The 23,139-nt window shown below is 40.5% G+C and overlaps 1 protein-coding gene across 1 annotated transcript; it reads left to right on the top strand.

Moving 5' to 3' along the window:
- The first annotated feature begins 1,511 nt into the window (after positions 1-1,511).
- SNX10 (sorting nexin 10) lies at positions 1,512-19,802 on the top strand. Its single transcript, XM_010076245.1, has 6 exons — positions 1,512-1,562; positions 7,612-7,698; positions 9,714-9,814; positions 10,401-10,499; positions 18,599-18,814; positions 19,457-19,802. The coding sequence occupies exons 1-6, from the start codon at positions 1,539-1,541 to the stop codon at positions 19,533-19,535; spliced, it is 606 nt and encodes a 201-aa protein (XP_010074547.1). The 5' UTR covers positions 1,512-1,538; the 3' UTR covers positions 19,536-19,802.
- Positions 19,803-23,139: the final 3,337 nt, after the last annotated feature.

Below are 23,139 nucleotides of genomic sequence, written 5' to 3'. Positions count from 1 at the left end.
CTTTGTATGGACGTTTCTATTTGGAGAGAGAGTATCCTATCCGAATATAACTGATCCTATTGAAATTTGACAAATACACGTGTGTTCCAGAGTAATTTCCTGGTCTTACAAATAAATATATGTATGCTTCTCTTTGTGCATTTTATTAAATTAGGTAGAGTTGTAATTGGAAAGTTAGGTGTAAGAGGCATTGGGCAGAGGGTGGACTGGCCAAGAGTCCTTTTAGCTGGGCTTGACCTAGATATATAATTGTATAATAACAAGAGCAGCTCCAAGCTCTGTGTCGCTAAACCTTAGCAAACCACCTCCAAAAACGTAGCCACGTGTCTTTCCTAGTCATGTGTGAACCCTTTGCAGCCTGCTGACAGTAGCTGCCGGGGATTGCCTAAGAAAGCTGCAAGTTCACCTTTTCCAATGCAGGGTGTCTGTCCAGAGGGATGCATGGGAAGATTTTGCTCAGCCTCTCCTGCTCAAGCGGCAGCCTTCCTGACTGTGGGGCCAGTGTAGGGAGCCATACTCCTGCAGTGAAGGAGGGATCCTGCTTGTGTGCTCTAGGTTTGGAAAGAGGAGGCTGACTTGTAACAGCTGAGGAGGCAATAGGATGTTTTTGGAGCTGGAGGTCAGCGCAGGTGTAGCTGGCAGTGGCTGGATGGCGTGTGGGAGAGCTAAAGGGGAAAAAGGCAAATTAGGAATCCTTCTTCCTATGGCCATTATATTGAGGCAGGTGGTGTGTATGCCAGCCAGCAATTGAATAAAGCCACTCTGCTCTTCCCTTGTGGGTGCCTGTCCTGAGCAAACCAGCTGATTTATGGAACTGCAGAGGTGGTTAAAAACTTTCTGGGATTTCCAGTGAAAGAGTAGATTTAAAACATAAGTTGATGATGGGATTTTTTTATTTGGTCTAATTATACACTTCCCTATGGGGAGGTTTTAAAACCATGGATGATGTGCAGTTTACCCTGAGTTTTCACTAGCCTGCAGGATCCAAACAGTTTGTACCTCCGCTTATCTCTGCTTCAGAGAAACGGTTGAGAGGGGCTTTTGCTTCTGTTGACTCAGACGTTTTAGCGTCTTCTGGACCTCAGCTGCAGTCACGCAGACCTGTGCTTGTCTGCCTGGGAGCAAGGCACAGGCAGCGCTGGCTCGGCTGTGTTTGTGCACTGGGGATGCTGCCTATGTGGAGCTGGTGGAAGGTGGGTGCAAGGTTGAGCCCCAGCGTGGCTCTCGGAGCAATGAAGAAAAGCACTGATTTCTGGAAATGGACAGGCAGCACTGGACTGTCATGTGTGACAAATATCCCCAGAAGGGGACTAACCCAGTGCTTCTAAAATGGGGTTTTTAAAAATTAATTAATTCTTCCATATAGTTAATGCAAATATGTTTTCTGGTATATATGGCACTGTGCCTGGCTCTTTCCACTGTCTACTAATGTCTAGCAAAAGTTATGACCTTCAAATAACTACTAAGTGCCAATCTGACCTCTTTTTTTTTTTTTTTTTTTTTCAGATTGGTTTTTATTTTAATAGAAAACAGTGAAGATGACGCCAAAGCATGAAAAACAAGTAAGTAACGTCTAAGCTTTAATAAAAAAGGATTGTACTTCAGTGGTTCTGGATTGAGTTTCATTAAGGTTCACCTGGGCCAGGAAGGATTGTCTGTATTCTTCTTGCTTTAAGTGCCAGGCTACAGAATATTCTGGAGTGATGCAGTGCCAGTTCATTCTGTTAAAGTTGGAAGGTGGAAGAATCAAATATTCATTGGATCAGAGAGAAGGAGATTAAATGACTGTGCGTAAGGGGCTTGGACACTGAGACAGGAGAGAGGGACTTGGATTTCAGTCTTCTCTCCATCAGTCACCAGGAATTTTGTAGGACGTAATGGTTGGAGCTGGGTCTGAACTCAAATTACCAGGTGCATAGACCACAGTAATCCTGCTTGCATGTTATTTTTTGCCCCATCCCAATGAGTGTTAAAAGTTTCAGCAAATGATTTTGTTTCAGCTGTTAGTCTCTTATCAGCCTTGCTACTCAGCATGTGTGGAGCGAAGATGCCAGCACTCCCAGCGTGAAAAGCCGCATGTCCTCTGTGGTTGATCTTTTTACTAATAGGCAACCTGATAGGAAACCTTTTTTTCTCAGAAGCTTTGTGGAAAATGACTCTTTGGTGGTTATTGACTAATCAGATGTGTAACAGTGGCGCCATGGAGCATGAGTTTATCACCTGATATGGTCTTGATCAGAGATTTGAATTAAAATGCAGCTGGAATGAATGAAACAAATAATAATCCAGTGCAAGATTATTCCTCCTTCTTGTGGTAGATTTTTTCCCATTTTAAAAATAGATGTTTCCAGGTCAGATTTCCTATTTTCCTAATAGGAAAATGTTAAAAATAGACTTCTCAAAAACAGTTTTTTGTTTTGCTGCAGGCGTATCCTTGACTGAGTAATCCATTGCATTGTACAGAAATATTTCCAACAGGAGAAAAGGGGGTGAGGAGGGAAGAAAGACTTCTTGTGTTTGCTTCAGCTGCTTTTATGGTGTATTCTTCCTTTTGAGGCAAATCCAAATAGGAACATTTCAGTTTTCGGTGCTTGTGTCCACATGGCCTCTGCTGCTGCCCTTTTTCCTCTGCTGTCAGCACTTGTGCTCTTTGCACAGAACTGCAACCGTGAGGCAGTAGGTGTAAACCAGTCCTGGGGGTCGCTTTGGCCCTTTTGTCATTTGTATGTGACCCTAGCTACTTAGACTGCTCCAGGCCTTGAGGACAGGGTAGCAAAATGCCACTGGTGCCATTCATACCTGGATAGAAATCACAGCTGTTTTAGCCAGGAATTAAAGGCACATCCAGCCAGAGAAGCTGCTCTGCTTATTCCTACCTGTTAAGTAGTTATGACTACTTTTGGGGCAGGTTTGTAGTTCTTTATGAGGATGTTTGGGCCAGCATGGCTACTGGAATCCATATCAAAGCTCCAGTGCCAGCAGTTTGGATAGGAAATGTATTGCTTATGAATTTAGCAGTTTCCAGGGAGAAGGGATAAATGGTGATGCCATTTTCTCCAGCAGCTTTCTGTTGAGTCTGTATCATTCCCAGTGCAATAGACCTCCACGACCAAGCTTGGACACTTTGAACTGTCAGCATTAAGTTCTTATATTGAGAGAATTGTTGCACTTGGGCGTTACACGAAACATATCATTTTTGAATGCATTATAGAAGTGCATGTATTGTGCCCCTCAATTAAAAAAAAAAAAAGAGAGGAAAGTATATGTAATGTAGCATCATAACTAGATCTGCAATTCTGGAAAAAACAAGCAGATCTGGGTGGGAGGGGAAGAAGAATTGCAGCTGATGAAAGCAAAAAGTCCCTGAAAGCTTGGCTGTCTTCAGACTCTGCTTCTCGGGTTGTATGGCTGGACTGCGGTGTAGCCTTGTGAAAAGGTTGAAGTTAGTCTTCATGTGGGCTGTGGGAGGAAGAGGTCAGCCTCACCTCCTCTAGGTGAACAGTACCTTACTTGAAGATAGATGTGTTTATTGAGGGTATCCTAATTTTTATAGCAAGATGGGGAGGGAAGGGAATATGTACAGAGGAGAAGGGCAATTATTACCCAAAACTGCTGGAATCTGGTGACTGTGACCAGTGAACGCAGGATGGACTGAGCATACAACAGTAATCTCCCAGAGGAATATTCTGCCACCTGACTCTGCTTGAACCCCGTCATGGTTTAAGCTCAGCTGGCAACTCAGCACCAGACAGCTCCTTGCTCACTCCTCCCAATGGGATGTGGGAGGGAATCAGAAGACTAAAATTGAGAAAACTGTTGGGCTAAGATAAAGACAGTTTAATAAGTAAAGCAAAAGCCTCACACACAAAGCAAACCAAGGAATTAATTCACTGCTTCCCATCAGCAGGCAGGTGTTCACCCATCTCCAGGAGAGCAGGGCTCTGTCATGCGTAGCAGTTACTTGGGAAGACAAACACCATCACTCTGAACGTGCCCACTTCCTTCTTTTTCCTCTAGCTTTATATGCTGAGCGTGACACCTCATGGTGTAGAATGTCCCTTTGGTCAGTTGGGGTCAGCTGTCCCAGCTGTGTCTCCTCCCAGCTCCTTGTGCACCCCCAGCATACTCGCTGGTGGGGAGGTGTGAGGAGCAGAAAAGGCCTTGATGCTGTGTAAGCACTGCTCAGCAGTAACTAAGCCATCCCTGTGTTACCAACACTGTTTCCAGCACAAATCCAAAGCATAGCCCCATACTAGCTGCTGTGAAGAAAATTAACCCTGTCCCAGACAAAACCAGCACAGCCTCTACATATGCCTGTCTGTGACTATTGGCCTTTACAAGCCTACTTCTATAGGGATGGGGAGGCATAAGGACCTTTTCTGACAGTGTATCTGGGCAGTTAGGGCTTTTGATTAAATGAATGTTGTTTGTCCCAGTGGGGTCTTGTATCCTGGAGAAGGCTTAAAGGTCAGAAGAGAAGGGATAGTCTGTGTGTGCAATGCCACTGTTTCAGAGCAGCAGAAACTGTAATGGGAATTGGGATTAATGCTTCCTGCATTCAGGATGTTCATAGGGGAAGTAAGCATAGGTCTTGAGAAAGGCTGTATATTTTTGGTTTTGCTTTCTAGTTGCTTAACGTTTATCTTGCTTCATTCCAAACTCAGGATCAGTATTCATTGGTAAATAACAGGGGGAAAAAAGGAACACCCAGTCTTCTGATGAAATCTTGGTATTTCAAATCAGAGCTGACACTGACTGTGCATGAGGGCTGCAGTTTGCTGAGGTGCTCTGCTGTACTGCAGATCATTTTTACTCTTGGCTCAGTGGTATACTGCCTAGACACCTGGCTGCCACAGTGTGTACAGCAGGTCTCCTTTCTTCTACAGGTAGAGTCTGAAGGGTGTTTGGCTTCCTCAGTATCGAAACTCAGTGACTATTTAACTGGAAATTAAAAGTCTAAAAAGTTTTTTTTGTGTAAATCATGTGGTCTGGACTGATTTGCAAGGTAACCTGTAGCTAATCCACAGCATATCCAATAGGAACTCTTAATCGTAATAGTTTGGTATAATAGAAGTTGAAAGAAGCATTTTACTTCAAAGTTTATTTTGAATCTGTACAAATGAGAAGGTTACAGAAGATTAATTGAAGATTAAGTAATTTGGGGAACCTGGACAAAAAGAAGGGCAATGAGAAGCTGGTATGGCGGTAGATGAGAAGAGGACTGAGGCTGGGCTGTGAGCAGGCTGCCTGCAGTTTTGACTCCTGGTCTGCAGCAGTTGAAGGGAGGAGGAGACCAGTGTCCTGTTTGAAGATTTCTGGTGTAATTCTTCCACTTGCACTGAATGCATCAGTCCTGCTCGGAAAAGAAAAGAAAGTGTGTTTAGGAGAAGCGGTTGCAGTTCTGGGGAAGAGTGGGACACAGGGAAATAGGAGGTTATGTGTGCTAAATATGACAGACAATGAGGCAGGTGGGAAAAAAGACAGCTAAAAATGGTTTTCTCTCCCTTGTTCAGCACAGTACTCACAATCTGCTTAGAAAGGGGAATAACTTCCTCATGTCTCCCACTAGTGTTTTTTTGTAAAAGTAAAGGCATGACCCTCAGCTGGTGGCAGTGACTACAGCTCTCTTCATTTGTTCCTCTTATGCCACGTTGGCATGGGGTCAAAAAACTGCAGCGGAGGATCAGCGTCCAGTGCTTTTCAGTGAGGAAAGAAGCAGCAGAGGTGGTGGGAGCCTTTCAAACGGGCTCTCTTTGGCAAGGTGCTCATGACACACAGCAAAAAGGTATCCAGCATTAGCAGAAAACACCCCTGTGACTAGGCACTGGGCTTAGGCAGATAAAACTGTGGGCTGTATCCAGCCGTCAGGCCACAGGCTCCTCGTCCCTGAAGCAGGACCGCCTGGAAGACAGCGTGGTAAATGATTTATTGCAGACTAAGCGCTTCCCTGCCATGTACAGAGTGCCATGACTGCTTGGGGAAAAAACCTATCTTTTCTGTTCAAGGTTGTCATTATTTTCCCATGGGTCTGGTGAAGGTTGCTGCTGGTGGCATGCTGAAGTGTGTGCGGTCAGGGGAGAAGGCTTGGCTGAAGAGTAAAGGTTTATTTTCTGACATCTGTGGTTTTGGCATGGAGAGACACATTTTGAGAGCTTTCTAGCTCAAGATTTCTTGATTTATGCAAAGTTGTACTAAAAAAAGCATGTTATTTACCAGAGATGCTGTCATTCCTCCTACAGTCAATTCCTGTACCTGGAGATCTTGTGCAGTGCCTTCCTCTCAGTGGGACTGTATCTACAGCTTAAAGTGATACTTTTTTTTTTTTTTTCAACTGAGTCATTGTTTAAGTGGTTAGCTTAGCTCTTTGGGTGAATAGCTTATTTAAGCAACTGAAGACAGCCTATTCATTGCTTGGGAATAGCAGGTAGGTAGGCACATTTTCAACCCTTGTATTTTAGAGAAACATTTTCCATCCCAGTATGACCACATAGATTTACCTTTTTTTTTGTTTTTTGAGGTTTTTTTAAGCATGATGCAAGTTTTCATGTGGTCATTAGCTAAGGATACTTGGAAGCACATAATTCTTCAGCCTGTTCCAATTCCTATTAATGATGCCCTGTTACATGACAGTAATACCCGTAGGCCTCTCACACTCCTTCGGTATCCCTCTAAATTATTATAAAAATGTATGAATTAAAAGGAAATAGACTATATATGACAGCATCTATGACAAATACTCTATATTGTTGTCCCCCTAAAATGAGGAATTATCCAGTGCAGTGTGGCTGCATTGCTTCCTTGGGCAGGTTGATGGGCAGACTGGGATAGCGGTGCCCGGATCCTGCATCCTTGGGTGCACTCTGTGGCTTAAGTTCCTGGTGTATCAGGAAGTGTATGCAGCATGGCAGAGGAGGAGGATTCATCTCCTTCCACATGGCATCCGGGGTGCTAGGCTTGAGACCTTCCATTCCCTGTGTTGAATCTCTGTCTGGGCAATTAATAGCGGTGCAACCCTTTCCACTGGGCTGGAGCAAGTCATTTGGGGCATAGAAAAAAGGCAGTTCTTAAGCAACTTGTGGGGGTACTGAGCACTCACCTCAGATCCCTCAAATCAATGGGTTTAAATACTTGATTTTAAAAAAGTATAGGTACAATGACAAGAAATATAGGAGCAAGTAAAATGCAACATATGTGTATTGGGTACATGAAGCAGGTTTGTACATGTTCTTTGTGAATGCTGACTGCAAGGGTGGGAGAAGCCAAGTTCTCTCTTACATGTGTGACTGTGAGTGTTAGGGTTTTACTTTGTTGCTACCGAGATCACCAAATCTCCCATGCATGAGACGTGTTGCTTTTCACCGTATTACTTAATCTGAAATAATTTCTTTTTAGCTAGCAGTTTAGCAAGGAATTTCCCAGACATGTGGTGTAGCTCAGATGATTCATTGCTTTTTGCTTCTCCTTTTATAGGGTTGCAAAATCCGATAAAACAGCAGCTCAGCTTTCAATCTGAGCACAGTAGTTTGTGGAACAGCCCAGCAATCAAGAGAGTATTTCAGACTCCCTTTGTCTTCTGAAATTAATTGCTTGATTTTTATTATGCACTTGCAGGAATTTGTAACCGTCCTGGTGCGAGACCCCAGGACACAAAAAGAAGACTCGTGGCATTCTTACATAGACTACGAAATATTTATTCATGTAAGTAAAAAAAAAAAAAATCAGTGCAGATTCTTTGGGCTCTTATTACAGTTTCTGTGGAAGCCAGGGTTCTCTTTGGGGTATTAATGGGATTTCTTTACACCATTTCTGGGAGGCTAGAGGATATTATTCTCCTTTTAACAACTGATATGCAGTGGAACAGGTAGGGTGGTTTGGCCAAAGACTCGCAGAAGAGCTGTGACAGAGCTGGGAGGTAAACCTGGTGTTGTGTATACATGTGCACTCTAATGTCTTGCAACAGAGACTATTCTAGGCTTTACTTATCAACTAGAAGATTGTCGTAGTCAGTGATGTCTTACCATTATAGAAGAAGCTTGGTGTTCAGTTATTCGTGGGGAAAAAAATTTATTTTCAAGTAATTATCTGTTTATTTTTTCTTCAAATTCTCATGAGTTGTTCTCTTTGCCAAGTTATTTGGCTGCTGCAGTGTGGATGTTTTCAGTGTATCTTGACATTCATATTATGCTAGTTCAGTGGTGCTACATTTGGGTTTATGATTGTAGTCCACCATATGTTAATAGGAGTGCACTGTGAGTTATGGTTGTCTTGTGTCTTATATCTGGCCTATACAAAAATCTGTTTTGTTGATTATTCTTCTTTGGTGGATGACATACAGAAGGAGTTATGCTAATTTCCCAAATCTGGGTCCAGGGATTTTAATTGCAATATAAAAAAGAAATCTGAAGTGTATCAAGTATCAGGTGAAGAATTTGAGAGCACCGAGTTAGGTGGTTAATGCTTGGCACAAGACCGAAAGCATTTCCTTCCTGCGTGGGAGGGTTAAGCATTCAGCCTGATGAGAGCATGAAGTCAAATGATGGCTTATTAAACCTCCATTGTAACAAGTACTTCTCTCCTGTGTGGCAATCAGAGGTGTGAGACTTACATTTTGCAATGTGGTTTAAGTATTGATCCCAAATAAATTATGGTTTTGACTTCTGGTAAATAGAAACTGTAGATCTGGCGGGACAGGTGCTGTGTTACCGTTTCGCATGCATTGGTGCTTCTGCACAGAAGTATTTCACTGGCTTTCTCAGTGACTGCTAAGTTAGGGTGATGTCATTTAGACCCAGTGTAAAATGATTCAGCTCTTGGGCACCTCTGAAGGTGAAAAACATCAGCTTGGCTTCCTACCAGCCCAATGCCAGGACCTTCAGAGACCAAGTCTCTAGGTCAGTCCTACCATCCAGGCTTCTCAATGGATTCAAAATCTTGGGTCTGCTAGGCTCTTAGACCAGCAGGATTCCCCTTCTGCCCGGCTCCTAAAGCATTTGGCCTCTTTAGCTGTGAGGTGTCCTAGATACTCATCTATTCCAGAAAGCTGGCATCTTTGGGCCCTCTGCAATCTGCATCGTGTGGCTGTCTGGGGGTTGTGGCTCCTGGCAGGTGACTGAGGGTGGGTTGGACTGAGGGCAGGTTTATAATGGAGACTTGCCTGATAGGTGGGGTTTCATCTAAATATATACTCCACAAGAAAATTTGGCAGAATCGTTTAATTTCCATGAATTGTTTCTCTTTTGATGAATTGGCATTTTTCTAGTGGACTAATAGCATTCTGTGGGAAAATTTCCAAATGCTGCCACTTGCAGAGAGCGGTCACATTGGTTTCTTTGATTTAAGTGGGATTGCACACTGGAAGAACTCTGTGTAGCTAACTGTTAGAACTGCTAAACATGATTTTTCTCCCTGCAAAGATTGGCATTATCTGCTGAAACATTTTTCCTGAGATCTTTTCTCCTGTTACTGCAAATTGTACTGTAATCCAGATCTCTGGCATTTAAAAAGAAAAAAAGCAATGAAAAATAGTTTGTACTGCTTCTCAGGGAAGTGTCACCTGTCTGAGATAAAGCACAGTCCTTAACCTAAACTGAATTCATGTCAAGCTTTCCATTGGTGTCTCAAGGATTAGCATCTTGGATGTGTTTTTAATACTATGCCTGCACTTTATCTCAAGCTGATTTACAAAGTAAATTTTTTTTTTTATTTCCCAACAGACAAACAGTATGTGCTTTACAAGGAAAACATCCTGTGTTAGACGACGCTTTCGAGAATTTGTTTGGCTTCGACAGAGGCTTCAGAGCAATGCAGTGCTTATGTGAGCAACTTTATATATGGCTACTTAATAATCTGTCAGTCATGGAAGGGGAGGATTGTTTCATCTTAGTCCTGAGAATTACAGAAATTGTAGCTGGAAAATGTCCTGAGTTTCTTACTAGCACAAGTTTATTCTGTACAAGGCATTTTTATTTGCTTTAAACCCGGAAGAACATGGTTTGTACTGAAAGCCTTTGTTCGGTGAGCCCCCCTCTAATTTATAATAGATTTGATCCGTGTTTCCTTTTGCTGTGCACAGGTAGCAGAAATAGCAATGTAGTGTAGGTGTATGTACCTCCTCTCTGTGCTTTTAGGACCTGCTTAAATTCTGCAAGGACCATAAGAGACCCAGCCAGACGCACATGTACGCATAACAACTGGACCAGAAAAATTTTTATTTATTTTTCCCTTTGAGATGTCTGGGAAGCCCTCCGTTTCTCAGCTTTGTGTTCCTAAATTGTATTTCATGAAGCTTCTGGAACATGATCCATGAATTTCACATGCTTGGGGTTGGCATTTGCTTATTGCATTTTTCTCGGCTGTTTCAGATTTGGTTTTAAGTGTGTATTTGCTTCTTGTTTATAAAGACAGCTACCTGAACTGCCATCTAAAACTCCCTTTTTCAATATGAACAATCCCCATCACGTGGACCATCGCCGGCAGGGTCTGCAGGAATTCCTGGAAAAGTAAGTACGGCCTATGCTAGAGATGTTGGCATTTTTATGATGTCATGAATTTTCTGGTTTAAAATAGCTCATCTCTGATGCTTGAGAGCCACCGTGTGGTCGTCTGTACATGTTACACATTTGGTTTTGTTTTGTATTTGCAAAGTCATATTTCATACACGTGACTTCAGCTCTATTGGTTGTAAGGAAACTTCAGCTGGGGCTTTTCCCTTGTGTTTCATTGCATTGGGTTATAAATAATAGTTTTGGATTTATGTCACTTTGCAATTGTGTACTAAGGTGGGGAGATCGTTCACCATGTTGTCTATTTCTAGCTGTTAGCAATGAGCTAGATATTCTCATGTGAAGAAACAGACTTTTCTCCCTCTTTATGTTCATGGAAAGTCAGTGTCTTTGTGGGCTAAGCCCCTGAGAGCCAGGGAAAATTCTGTAGTGAGATCTCCTGACGCAGGTATTTCTTATAATGACAATTACTTTGTTTACCATACTCAGTAACACAGACAGGCTCTAGCAGCTCTGACCACTTTCAGTACAGCTGCAATCTGTATAAAATCATTCATTTGTGTGGCTGTGTAAAGGGTTAGTGTAGAGGAATGGTGTAGCCTTAGCTAGAGCCTGACCTGCATTACAAGGGAGTACTGTGTGAGTTTTAGTACTGCATCCCTCAGAGCCGCTGCTGTAACTACGTCACCTTCTGCAGTGGCAGAGACGCTGTTGACGTAGTTTTCTGCTTTCTCTGCCAATCTCTGGCACTGCTGGTGTAAGAGCAGGCTTCTTACAGCTGCTAGGGCAGGAATTGTGTGTTTCCAGGCTCTCTTTAGCCACTGCTTGCGGTAAGAGCATGGTGAAACACTGCAAGTAGAGGCTATTCATCTTCTTCCAGTATCAATATTTCCATGAATCATAACTGCAGAAGCAAAGGAAAAAAAGCATATAATTTCAGTAGGCTCTAAACCTCGTGGGCAGTGGCTAGAGGAATATTGGATCCACCAGTTTTCCAGTCAGTGTGCTATAATTATAAACCTCCCTAAAAGACAACAAATCATTGGTCTTGAGGTTTATTTGTTAGGCTTAACAAAGGGAGGGCAGGGAGAGGTAGCCACTGCAGGAGTAATATTCTGCGCACAGTTATATAGGATCTGTGGCCAAAGGGGTAGGCAATAAATACTGGGTGAAGGCGTGTGAGACAGGGAAGGGAAAGCAGCAAAGGATCAGAGGGTTTTTTCTGCACCTCAGCAAAGAAGGACGGTGAAATGGAGTGACTCCGCTACTAGAGGTGATAACATTAATGGTCAACCAAAGGGTATGGTAGTTCAGGTCCCTGTGACTGAGCAGTTCTAGCTTAGCATTTCCAAAATCACTCATTTTTTAAATGGCAAAGAGGCCAGTTTGGTAACAAGAGCAAGTATTTCAGCATCAGAAGTATTTACAATGCTGTCTGTGCTTCAGAAGGCGAAACAGAGAGGTAGATTCTTAATTGGAGATACATCCTCAGTCTCCAGTTTTGTGGATGTCTGTAGCTTAAATGGGTACTGACAGCAGAAAGTGACGGCATGTGGAATGTTTTACCTTGCTGCTGTTAGTCCAGGAGTGGGGAAGAAGAGGCACCTCTGTTGTAGGGTAATGATTTAAGTGTTTGAACTTGGATGCTTTTTAGAAAGGTGTCAGCTTTCTCTCACCCCTGCGGAATAGCTGGAAGGAATTTTCAGAGATAGAGCTGTGTGGTGGTGAATTGGCTTGGCGCCTTATGTGCTGTACCATTGCCCTCTGCTGGCTGGCACCTCTGTGCTGCTGCTGCTTGGCAGGAGGGAACTTCTTACTGGCTCAGGTGGGCCACCATGTTGCCTTTTTTTAATTTTTTTTACCCCTTTTTTATGAGTCTGAACCAAAGGTTAGATTTTCTCTGAAATTGCGTTTGTGGGCCTCGTTGATATGTGTGTGTGGTGACTTTACTAAAGCTCTAGGTCTGGGTGCTGCATGTTCTGTCGTGTGGCAATGCTGGGCGAAGCAGGACCCCCCTGGTATATTAGAAAGGGGGTGGGAAAGGAGCCAGAAAGTGGTTGCATGGGGCGGTGTAACGCCGAACTGCAAAGCTGAGTGCTTTGTTCGCTTCAGCAATGACGGCAGTTACTGTGCACAAGCTCACAGCACTGCTGGTGTTTCTCTGTGACAGTGGGAAGAAAGGGGATTCGAGCCTGTGTGGGCCTGTCAAGGGGAAGGTTTGCAGGTAACACTTTTCAAACACCAACATGCGATGTGGGAACCCAAGCTCTTCTCTGCACTCAGTGCCTTGTGAGGTTGTCGGGATCCAAGCCATCTCTGAAATGGAGTTTAGATCTTTGACAGTCTCAGTTTGTGCTCTGTGACCTTTGCTGTGTGAGCAGGTTGCCGTAGGGTCTGCCTGGGCAGGAGCCATGTGCCCAAGGAGTAAGGATGGAGCGGCTGGAAGCTCTCTGGTATTCAGCTCCTAGCCCTGGGAGCTCCTCCGTATTACCTGTGTGTGGATGGCTGTGGAGTTCTCTTGTCCCCCTTCACATGCCACTCCAAAATGAGTTATCATGAGGCAAGGCGCATACTTAGAGCCTTTGTGAAGCCTCTCCGTTCTGAGCACAGTAGTGTGAGAATTAGGTCAACAGCTGGAAACTGAAGCAAAACACTAGAATTTGGTGAGATCTGGAAACGGGTATCCCATTTTGATTTGGCTTTACTGTACAAATGCAGGGTAAGACCTGCTTGTCTTACAGGTTATTATGTCTGAGTGATGAAGAGCTGTAAAGCTCACTTCTTGTCTGGGCATAATTTAATATTTCAGGAGGCCATTTGCGTTAACGGAAGTCAGCTAGCCCCTTCTCCATTATTAATTACTTTGTAAGAATAAGGAAAATTATGTGTTTTTCCTGGTAAGTATCCTCATCCTTTGAGGGTGTCTCTAAATTCACAGAAAAAGGTTATTCTTAAGTTAGAGGTCAAAATTAAAACACTATCTTATAACATTGGGTTCTGTAAGATCCTCTTTGCTTTCATCCCTTTGTAGCTGTGCAGGTTTAACTTTGGGATTTAGATTACTTTCACAGAAGATAATTTGTGTTTGTTTATTAGAAAGCTAACTAACAAAACCGTTTTAAATGAAGTTGGGTACAATCACTGACTTTTTTTTTTTTTAATTGAATACAGTTGAATCCCCCCAAAAAAATGTGGTTTAGGAAGAAGGATTAGTCTTCAGTTAGTTTTCAAACATGTGGTTTATGATGGGTTAGAAGACATACTAGGAGTTTTGAGAAATGCACTGCTCAGATCCACAGGAGACAGGGGCATCCACGGGGTTGCTGCTCTGGATTCTGTGCATTGGGCTCACTTGGTGCCAAACAAGCCACCCAAAGCTGCCCAAGGCAGAGCTCTTCTCTGGAGGTGGCTGGGGTTCTGCCTTCCTCACACCTTCTTACCTTCTCCACAGTAGTCCCGCAAGCAGGAGCTGGTGCAGGGTTGCAGGACTCCCTCCCAGAGGCATCTCCGCCGAGCACTCTCCTGGGGATGGGGAAGGTGGGAAGCTGGCTCCGGAGGGGATGGATGCCAGCTTGCCAGGGCTCAGGCATGAGGCAGTCATGGGGCAGGTGGGATCTCCTTGGGTGAGTGGTGGCTGCCTCTTTCCAGTGGATCCTTGCTGATGTTTCTTATGTGGTGAGTGAAGTGAATAACACCTAACAGGCGCGTGTTGCTTAATCCTTTCCTAAATGTATGCATTATCGGATGGCCAACAGTTGCTTTGCAGTTGCTTGCTCTCAGTAACATTTCTTCCTTTATAAAAAAAAAATGGAGGAAACACAGCTGGCTTTTTTTAAGAGGGAACTGGGGCTTTGTCTGCTGTGGGCTGGGGTGAGGGGCTGAGGGGCTGGGTGCTCAGTAGAGGGCACCACAGCCCAGGCTGTCATCCCCTGCCTTACAGCTCATGCTTTTTTTTTCTTCCCCTTGCTCTCGTGATATGATGTGAACAGGCAAAGTAAATCTGGCAAAAACAAAATCAGAGTGTTAACCTTCCACACACATGCAAGTGTGCATCTGTCATTGTATTAGGTTACAGTAGATACAGGAAATCTTTAGTTAGGATTAAGTTGTACTGTTCAGCCATATGTTGTTCTCCTCCAGCAGAACAGTGTATAATATACTTAATAAAATCATGTTGAAGAAAACCAGATTTTGGATCTTGTCCAAATAAGACAAAACATGTGTTTTGTCTTATGTAAATGTTCTTGCCATAACATGGGGAAGGAGAGATACTCTTCGTATAGTATCCAGCATTTCCTCAAAAATGACATTATTTCTTTTGGTTGTGAAGTGACGTTTGTCAGCCTTGCTTCTTTTAAGGTCTAGAGATCACGAGCATTTACTGAAAGCTTACAAACAAAGATTCACATGGCTGCGAATAAAAAATTATTTTATTATCTCTAATTCAAATATAAAGCCTTGTCCTGCAGCCTCCTTAATCACATAATTAGTCATTATGCATGTGAGCAATCTGGCCGAGAGGAGTGAGATCTCTGACAAGTAATGACTACTGATGGGATCAAGACTTGCAGGATTTAGCCTTTTGTTCTTATTCCAGGTGTGCACAGAAAGTCTGTTGTTCTCTTAAATAGGGCCCAGTCAGTTTATAGGAATTATCACCATGAGCCATGACTCTTCCATTAGCACGACGGCAGCAAGAACTGATTTACCTCGCTGTAGCCGCAGCTCTGCACTGACGCCGGCTGTAATAAAACTGCTGGAGAAGCACCAGGAGTGCTACTGGTTGTGTTGAAACTGCGCATGCGTTCAGCCTCTGCTAAGACATCTGAGTATTAATGTTATGACGCTCTGCCTTTCCTCTTGCCTTTGTAATTTGTTAGGTTGTGTTTTGTAATTTCAGTTTTGTTTTTTTATGTCCTTGGAGCCAGATCTCTTTTTTCAGATGTACAACCCTTCCCACAGTGAGTCCCCAGGACAGTGAAAGCCCTGGAGAGCAACTGCTATACCAGCACTTAATACTCCTAGTAACATCTGGTGATAAATGTAGTTATTTCCTTGAAGGGGTACTTTGAACAGGAAAGCATAATGCTTACAGATAGCACAAAATTTATTTTTCATGTTGATTGCTTGAATGATGCAATTAAAAAGCAATCTAACCTGTTGGCTCAGATGAGGAGGGGGAAGCAAAAGTTATTTTTTAATTAAAAGAAAGAAGAAATGCTTCAAGGGTATGACTGAGTGAGAAGTGTTCATATATTTTCTTTCAGGATGTTTTTAAATGATTTGTGAAATACATTGAGTGTTTGGTCCCTTCCCCCCCGCCCCCCCTTGTGAATATATATGTATATATATGTGTGTGTGTGTGATTAGCTTTATTAACATCTCTCCATTTCTTTGCCTTGGTTTTGCTTCACTCCTTTCACCTCCAGATGGCACTATGAAGCAGAAAAGAAAATTACAGTGAAATAATGAGTCCAATGTGAAGTAAAATTGGAAATTGAATTATAGCTGCAGAAAAAGGACAGTAGCCTTGAGGTCCTGATCAGTCTGTACTCTTATCACTTTTGTTTGCTGTTCCATGTGTTAGGTTACTGCCGAGTTAATAACAGTGCTTTAGCAGTTCAAGGCTTAGCAGAATTGTACTGGACATGAAATAAAGCTAAAATGAATTTGTGTCCAATATCATTGACATTAGTGCTCATTACTTCTCTGGTGTAATGCCTCAAACCATCTAAAATCAATTTTAAAGATTACGCATTATTTTATAAAGAAAATAAAATACATTTCAAACAGCAACAGAGCTGTAAGTGTAGTGTAATCTCATGAACAGTTAGTTACTTGTGTTTTTGCTGGTTGTCAGGAAACTTTTGAAGGTACAGCAAGAGGAAAATCTGTGAAACTAAATGCCATCCACAGAATTTAATGTCTCGGCTTTTTGCTGGGTTACTTGGTATTAGACACGCAAATGCTAGAATTGCAGAAATGTGCGTCCCCGCATTGTGCTCATAAGCCTGGGGAAAAACAGTAACTCTAGTTACTCTACAGTGAACTCCAGCATGTTATTTTTCATATTTTTTTTTTAAGAGGAAGAAAAGAGGAAGGAGAATATTTGCTCCCCCAAGTGCATAAACTATAAACGTGGATTTATTGTGTGGAATTATACTTTTTCTTTTACTTTTTGTTGCAATACTTGTTTTTGATTGGAACATATGTTTATCAAGAGTCAAAGCTGAAATCCTCTTTTAGTGGCTGCTGAATGATGGCTTTTCAAACTGTATTCATGAAGCTGTTGCTGTCAAGGTGTGTAGACCTGTAAATTCTGTTTTGAGTAATTTTTACATAGCATTTGCTCATTTCTTTTAGACTATGAAGAAGTTTTTCTGTATATTAACACACTGCACACATTGATTTTATAGATGTCTATTTGCTATGTTTATTTTTAAGTAAAATTTTGAGAATTTAAATTGAATTAAAAAGGCATTCTCTAGGTATGAAAGCATGCTTTTTTTGAACTTCAGCAAAATCTGGTCCTTCTGAGACTGAATTTCAAATGCACCTGGTAGATCATTAGGGTCATTGCAGACATTTCCTCATTGGAACGTGTCGAAGTTTGAGTTATTTGCTTAAGACTCTGTGTGTGTGTTTAGCTAGGCAAATGCAACGTGCATAGACACAAATATCCTGCATTTTCAGTTAGATATCTCTTATTACTTATTTTGATTTGACAGATTTTTATAGGCATAGATGAAGCCAGAAATCCTTTAGTGTATTTATTAAACGTTATTGTAACATTGACCACTTTAGAGAACGGTTTTCAGAACTTATTTGTGTTTTAAAACACTACAGTCCAAACCCGCTATTAATCTTATTTGAGAGAAGGAACTAATCAGTTATACTTTCCATTTTAGTCAGAGTACCTATAGAATGCAAGATTTCTTTCTGCTCATACTATTTCTTACATTAATGTAATCTCTAGCTTCCTATTGCGTAGCAATGACTTTTTTGGTAACGACTGTAACGTAAATGGGTAGAAATAGGTAAATATTGACTCTTAATAGCTTTGCTTTGTTAAAGATATTTTAATAATTTTCTGTGGAGCACTGTTTGGCATGGTCACAGGTTCTAATGACTTTATTACATGAGTAAAATTACATGTACATATAAACAAGAGTGTCTTGCTAATCATTCTAGGATTTGTGTATTAAAGAATTCCTTCCTTATAGAAATGTTGTAGCAAAGTTCCATTTTTTCAAAATAGAGATGATGATCCTCAATTCTCAGTCCTTGCAAAAGTATCTCTACAACTTTCTGTGTTACTGGAATCTATTGTATTCTGTTTACTCTCATTTGATGTAAGTAGATACTCTGTGCTAAATTTATTTGAAGACTTAATTTAAAATATGTATAAACCAAAGATAAAAATGAACTTTAGAAAACATTAGCTGGAATGAAATAGTGTTTAAGATTCCCTGAAAACCGTTTGCGAGTACATTTAAATCAGTGTTCAGTATCAGCATTTTCACTCCAGCTTAAATGTACTCATATTTGTAAAAGTATAAATGATTTTTGGCTATGTTGGCTATATTGTTTACTGGCATTTCAGACTCCTGACACTGTGTGTGTCTGAAGTCCTCTGTCTCTGTACATGCTTCTTTCGCCCACCAAAAAGAAAAAAAAACAAACGGTGGCTTGTAATTTTTAGAAAAGCTTAGTTATTTAAAAACAAAACCAAAACAGATCTCAAATGGAGACCAAATTTTTGTAAGAGTATATGCCTCCAACTGCCTAAAAAACATTAATTGATCCATGTGGTAATAACAGATGGTTAAATGGAAGAAGTGTCCTTGAAGTTATTCTAATAGCAGATGTGCCTAACTATTAGCTTCGTGTTTTTACTCACCTAAAATTCCAAATAATGTAATAGGAAAGTAACACACACCTAATCATTTTAATGTGTTCATTACCTTCTGTTACTGATTTAGGATCCACGTGAAAACTTAAAAGCAGGATGTCATTTAGAATTTATTCTGGTAAAATACTTTGGAATACATGTTTGTATATCTATATAAAAACATTTGACTTTTTTCTTTTTCCAGGATCCTACAAGACGCATTATTGCTTTCAGACAGTAGGCTTCACCTCTTCTTACAGACTCAGCTAAGCCCAGAAGATATGGAGGCTTGTGTATCTGGACAGACCAAATACTCTGTTGCTGATGCGATTCATAAGTTCGCCTCCTTGAACAGACGTTTTCCTATAGAAGATGAAGAGGGAGAAAAAGGAAAAAATGATGCGGACTCTGACTCAGAGAGGTGATTTCTGTATTTCCTTACTTTCTGAGATTATATATACATACGCACGCGCATGCTTCACTTTTTTTTGTTGATGTAATACTAAGATAATGAAAAAATTAATTGACTGAGATTTTATTGAGCTGTGACAGCTCATCATAGAAGTCTTCACACACACCTCCACGCTGAATTAATGAATGCAGTAGAAATTCAATTATCTGCATTCTGATTATGTGAATTTCATTTAGTCAGACTTGAATTATTCGCGTTTAAATTATCTTGCTAAAAAAATATCCAACTGCACTCCAAATGGCTAATTAAAAGTCCAAATTTCCTGTCTCTCTTTGTGACTGGAGATAATTAAAGTTCTCCTCTGTTACTCAGGCTTTGAGTGTGTTGTGAAAACCAATTTCCTCCTTTGCATTCTGATTATGTGAATTTCATTTAGTCAGACTTGAATTATTCGCGTTTAAATTATCTTGCTAAAAAAATATCCAACTGCACTCCAAATGGCTAATTAAAAGTCCAAATTTCCTGTCTCTCTTTGTGACTGGAGATAATTAAAGTTCTCCTCTGTTACTCAGGCTTTGAGTGTGTTGTGAAAACCAATTTCCTCCTTTTATTTTTCCCTCCCCCTCCCCCCCTCCCTCCCCTTTTCTGCAGTTCATCCTCGGGGCTTGGACCTAGTGATGACAGCATTTCACGTGGATGTAAAGCAAGCCCAGCTTCTGAAGAATCATGAAAAATCATTCCTGTATTGCTATCTTAAGGACAGCACAAAGCCGTTTCTGCTCTGTTCACTGGTTACGTGTACCACGTAAACACGGCTGGCTGGTAACACGTACCTACAAGGTGCGTCGTCAGTACAACCATACGTCCTTACAAAATTTTCAAAACAGACCTTGATACTATTTATTTGATTTAATATGTATGTTGATTCAGGTCTACATGCTGCCTATTCCATTTAGGTTTTTGTGACTGTGGAAATCTCAGTATTGGGTAAGCCATGCTCCGCTGACATATGTGGCAGTTAAAATATCTCCCTTAGTGAGTGTGTGTCTTGGATCTGAAAAAAAAGATAACTGAATTCCTCAGCTTAAAAGTTGGTATATCATACCAAATATATTCAAAGCATCTTTTTGTAATTTGCATCAGAGAAGTTTCATCTTTAGAAGTCATTTGACATTGGTGATGAAATTACATACCCCACAAGGTATTAACTTTTTAAAGTAGCTCAGCAACATCAGCAAAACAACATTTGTACAAACTATATGCTGCTGACAATTTGAGATGTAAATATATCTTCCTCTGGTCTTTCTGTAATGTTTATGGAAAGCTTGGTTTTATCATGCATAAGAGCTGGAGGCCAAAATTCTTGAGCATGGTTGCTTAGAAGTTAGAAATATTAATAAAAATGACATCATTTCTAGGCTGGCTGGAGATTCTCAGTTCCCAGGGAATTATGGATACTCGTTCCCAGTGAAAATCCTGGATGAGGTCCACTGAAACGAATGGCTGAGTTTTGCATCGACCTCACTAGGGCCAGGATTTCACCCAGCATGTTTAACTTTAGGTACCTATATTTGAAGATGCCGGGAGAGATGTTTTAGTTTAGCAGCTGAAATGGAGAGTATCTCCCTCTCCAAGATGATGATAATCGCATAGCTCTAATGCACTGTACAGATGTGGACCTCTCCACTCTTTGGGAGTAAGAAGAGCTGCTGATTTCATTGTGGCTGTAGTTAACACGTTGGAATATTGACTTTTTCTCAAACAAAAGGCAGGCTTGAACGCAACTTCGTAACCACCAACACTTATTTTGATTAAATGTCAATTTTGCTCTTTATTGTTAACAGCAGCTGTGTAGTGTCTTGTCCCAGATTCCGTCAAAGGAATATGTTTCACTGTGGTGTTGTATTTATATTTGACATTTAACTGCTATTAAAAAGGGCTAGGGGGTCTGATCACCCTAGCAAAGCTCCCATTAACTTCAGTGCTGTAGCTACCAGCCTAGAAATTGATTTTTTTTAAAAATAATTCTGTGGATACTTTCAAGGAAGGAGCATTTTAAACCTGTGAAATATAGAAACAATAGATTATTAAATGGCCAGATAATGAAGGTTAGCATAGGCGTGTGTGGGCATGCTTTTTTAAAGCATCCAGCTGGGAATCTGTGTAATTTTAGAAACATGTTTTAATAGCCTGAGGATAACATCTCTTAGGTAACTACTTTAAGCCACTGTATTTTGTTGCTGGTAGCACTTTTCTAAGATAAATATCTGTGTTTCTTTTTGCTTGGTCTTATTGAATTGCACAAATGTATCTATTCACCTTCTCAGCTTGTGTGTGAGTTAGCAGCAAAGCTATTTTAAAGTAAAAGTGATAACATTTAATTAATGCAACAAGTTATCACTAAAAATAGCTTAAAAAATAGCTGTTATTGCCAGGCAGAAGTTTTGATTACTTGACTCTTTTTTTCTCTTTTAAGATGGCACATTACAAGAAAAATTGTTTGGCAAATTTATTTAAAAGACAGGGAAAATATAAAAACAAACTGGAATAATGTCTGAGAAATTAGTGTTTTTATTTAATGCAATGCCAGGGTCGCAATTTTTTTTAAATTTTATTTTGTTCTAAAAGATTGAAGTAAGCTGTTGAAGCACTTTACAATTGTGGCCTACTAACACATCTTCCATATCTGATGAAAATTACAGAAATACAAGGTTTGGAGAGCCCTTGTGGCTATTTTTTTTTTAATTATTTGTAGGAGCTTATCTGTATGCCAGTGAGTGTTTTCTGAATTAAGACATTTCTGAAATAAATTTGTTTTCTAATAGTTCAATTGTTGTTCTGTTATTTTCTTTGTCACCCTGTTCAAAAATTCTAAGGCTACTATAACAGGCTTCTTCCCAGCTTTGACAGAAATTTGTTTAAATATTTAATCTTTTGAAAGTTGTTTGTGCAGCTAGTATTACTGGAATTTTTCCTATTAAAGGGGAAGGAGAATTATTCTATGCTCTAGTAGGTCTTCTTTTTGTATCAGTTGTATGTAACTGCATATAAATGCTTTAAGACAATTTGTGTAATTTGGAACACTTAAGTGTAACTGTCACAAATTTCAATGTAAAAAAAATTATTTTTAATGTCTTTTGTGACTTCAGTGATTTGGTGATTTTTCAACACTGTCATATATTTTGATCAGATGATCACTCGTATTTTGAGTCTCATTTTTTAGTTTTTAATAATGCTTATCTATTTCCTGGTAGTTTTTTAACAGGCTAATATCTAGTTTATAATATAATCTAATTACTGTTGCTAATTTTAATCTAATTGCAATAATTCTGCACTCAAAAGCCTCGCTTTATCTTTTGCTTAGGACTTTATATTCTCATTTTTATGGTGATTTCTTAAAAGCTCTAAAGTAATTAAATAAAACAAGTTACTACTTTCTATCTTGTGTTTAAACCTACCAGTAATGTTTCCTTTATTTCAATATCCTAATCACTTTATGACTTATCATGTGTAATTACTGTTCAACTATTTATATATATATATATATACACACATATACACTAAGTTGTTTGGTTTTGGGTTTGTTGTTGTTTTTTGCAGAAAATAGCAACAAGTGAAAGTAACTCTGGTCGTATATGCTATCAAATTCTATAATGTGTAACTTCTCGATATTGTAAACTAGAATTAGGCAACCTGTTACTTAGTGTTATTGAAATATGCTTTCAAGAAAGATGAGAAAAAAATGTCTTTTGGAAAGAAAACTTTAAATTAAAGAGCAATGCATTTTTATAAGCACTGAGAAAATGTGTGCTTCTAAATGCTCCACCATATACCACTGCTAAATTATGTGTCCAAGTCTTTTTTTTTGACATGTGCTACACTGACTTTTTTTCCGGAGCAATATTTAAATTATATAGGTATACAGTATTTGTGACTCGCTCTGTTGTGAAATAGAAGGCACAGATAAAGTCAGCATTCAGCCGGGAGCAGAATAAAACTTGTACGTTTCTTTGTAAGTGCGGGACTGGCCCGCTGCTGCTGCCCAGGGAGGATGGGAGGCAGGGGGATTTTTCCCCAGTAGCTTGTACAGTGTTGCAAAAATGTAAATGTAAATATAAATCATTATTTCCAGTATCAGGTTCATTCTTCTCCTGAAAGATCTAAATGCTTTAGACAAGACACAGTTATTCTCTTTGTCGCTGTTAGAAATACTCTGTAACCTGTTAAGTCGCTTCTTTGCCTTCTGCAATACAACCTCCTTAGAAAATAATTCAAGTGACCTTACACCACAGACATCAAACTTGCCCCTTCAGCTCCGGGCGAGACCCCCCTCG

Source organism: Pterocles gutturalis, unplaced genomic scaffold (genome assembly GCF_000699245.1).
Source record: "Pterocles gutturalis isolate BGI_N339 unplaced genomic scaffold, ASM69924v1 scaffold19938, whole genome shotgun sequence".
Lineage (NCBI taxonomy): Eukaryota > Metazoa > Chordata > Aves > Pterocliformes > Pteroclidae > Pterocles > Pterocles gutturalis.
Note: the sequence above shows the minus strand (reverse complement) of the source record. Positions and strands in the feature narration are given on the sequence as shown.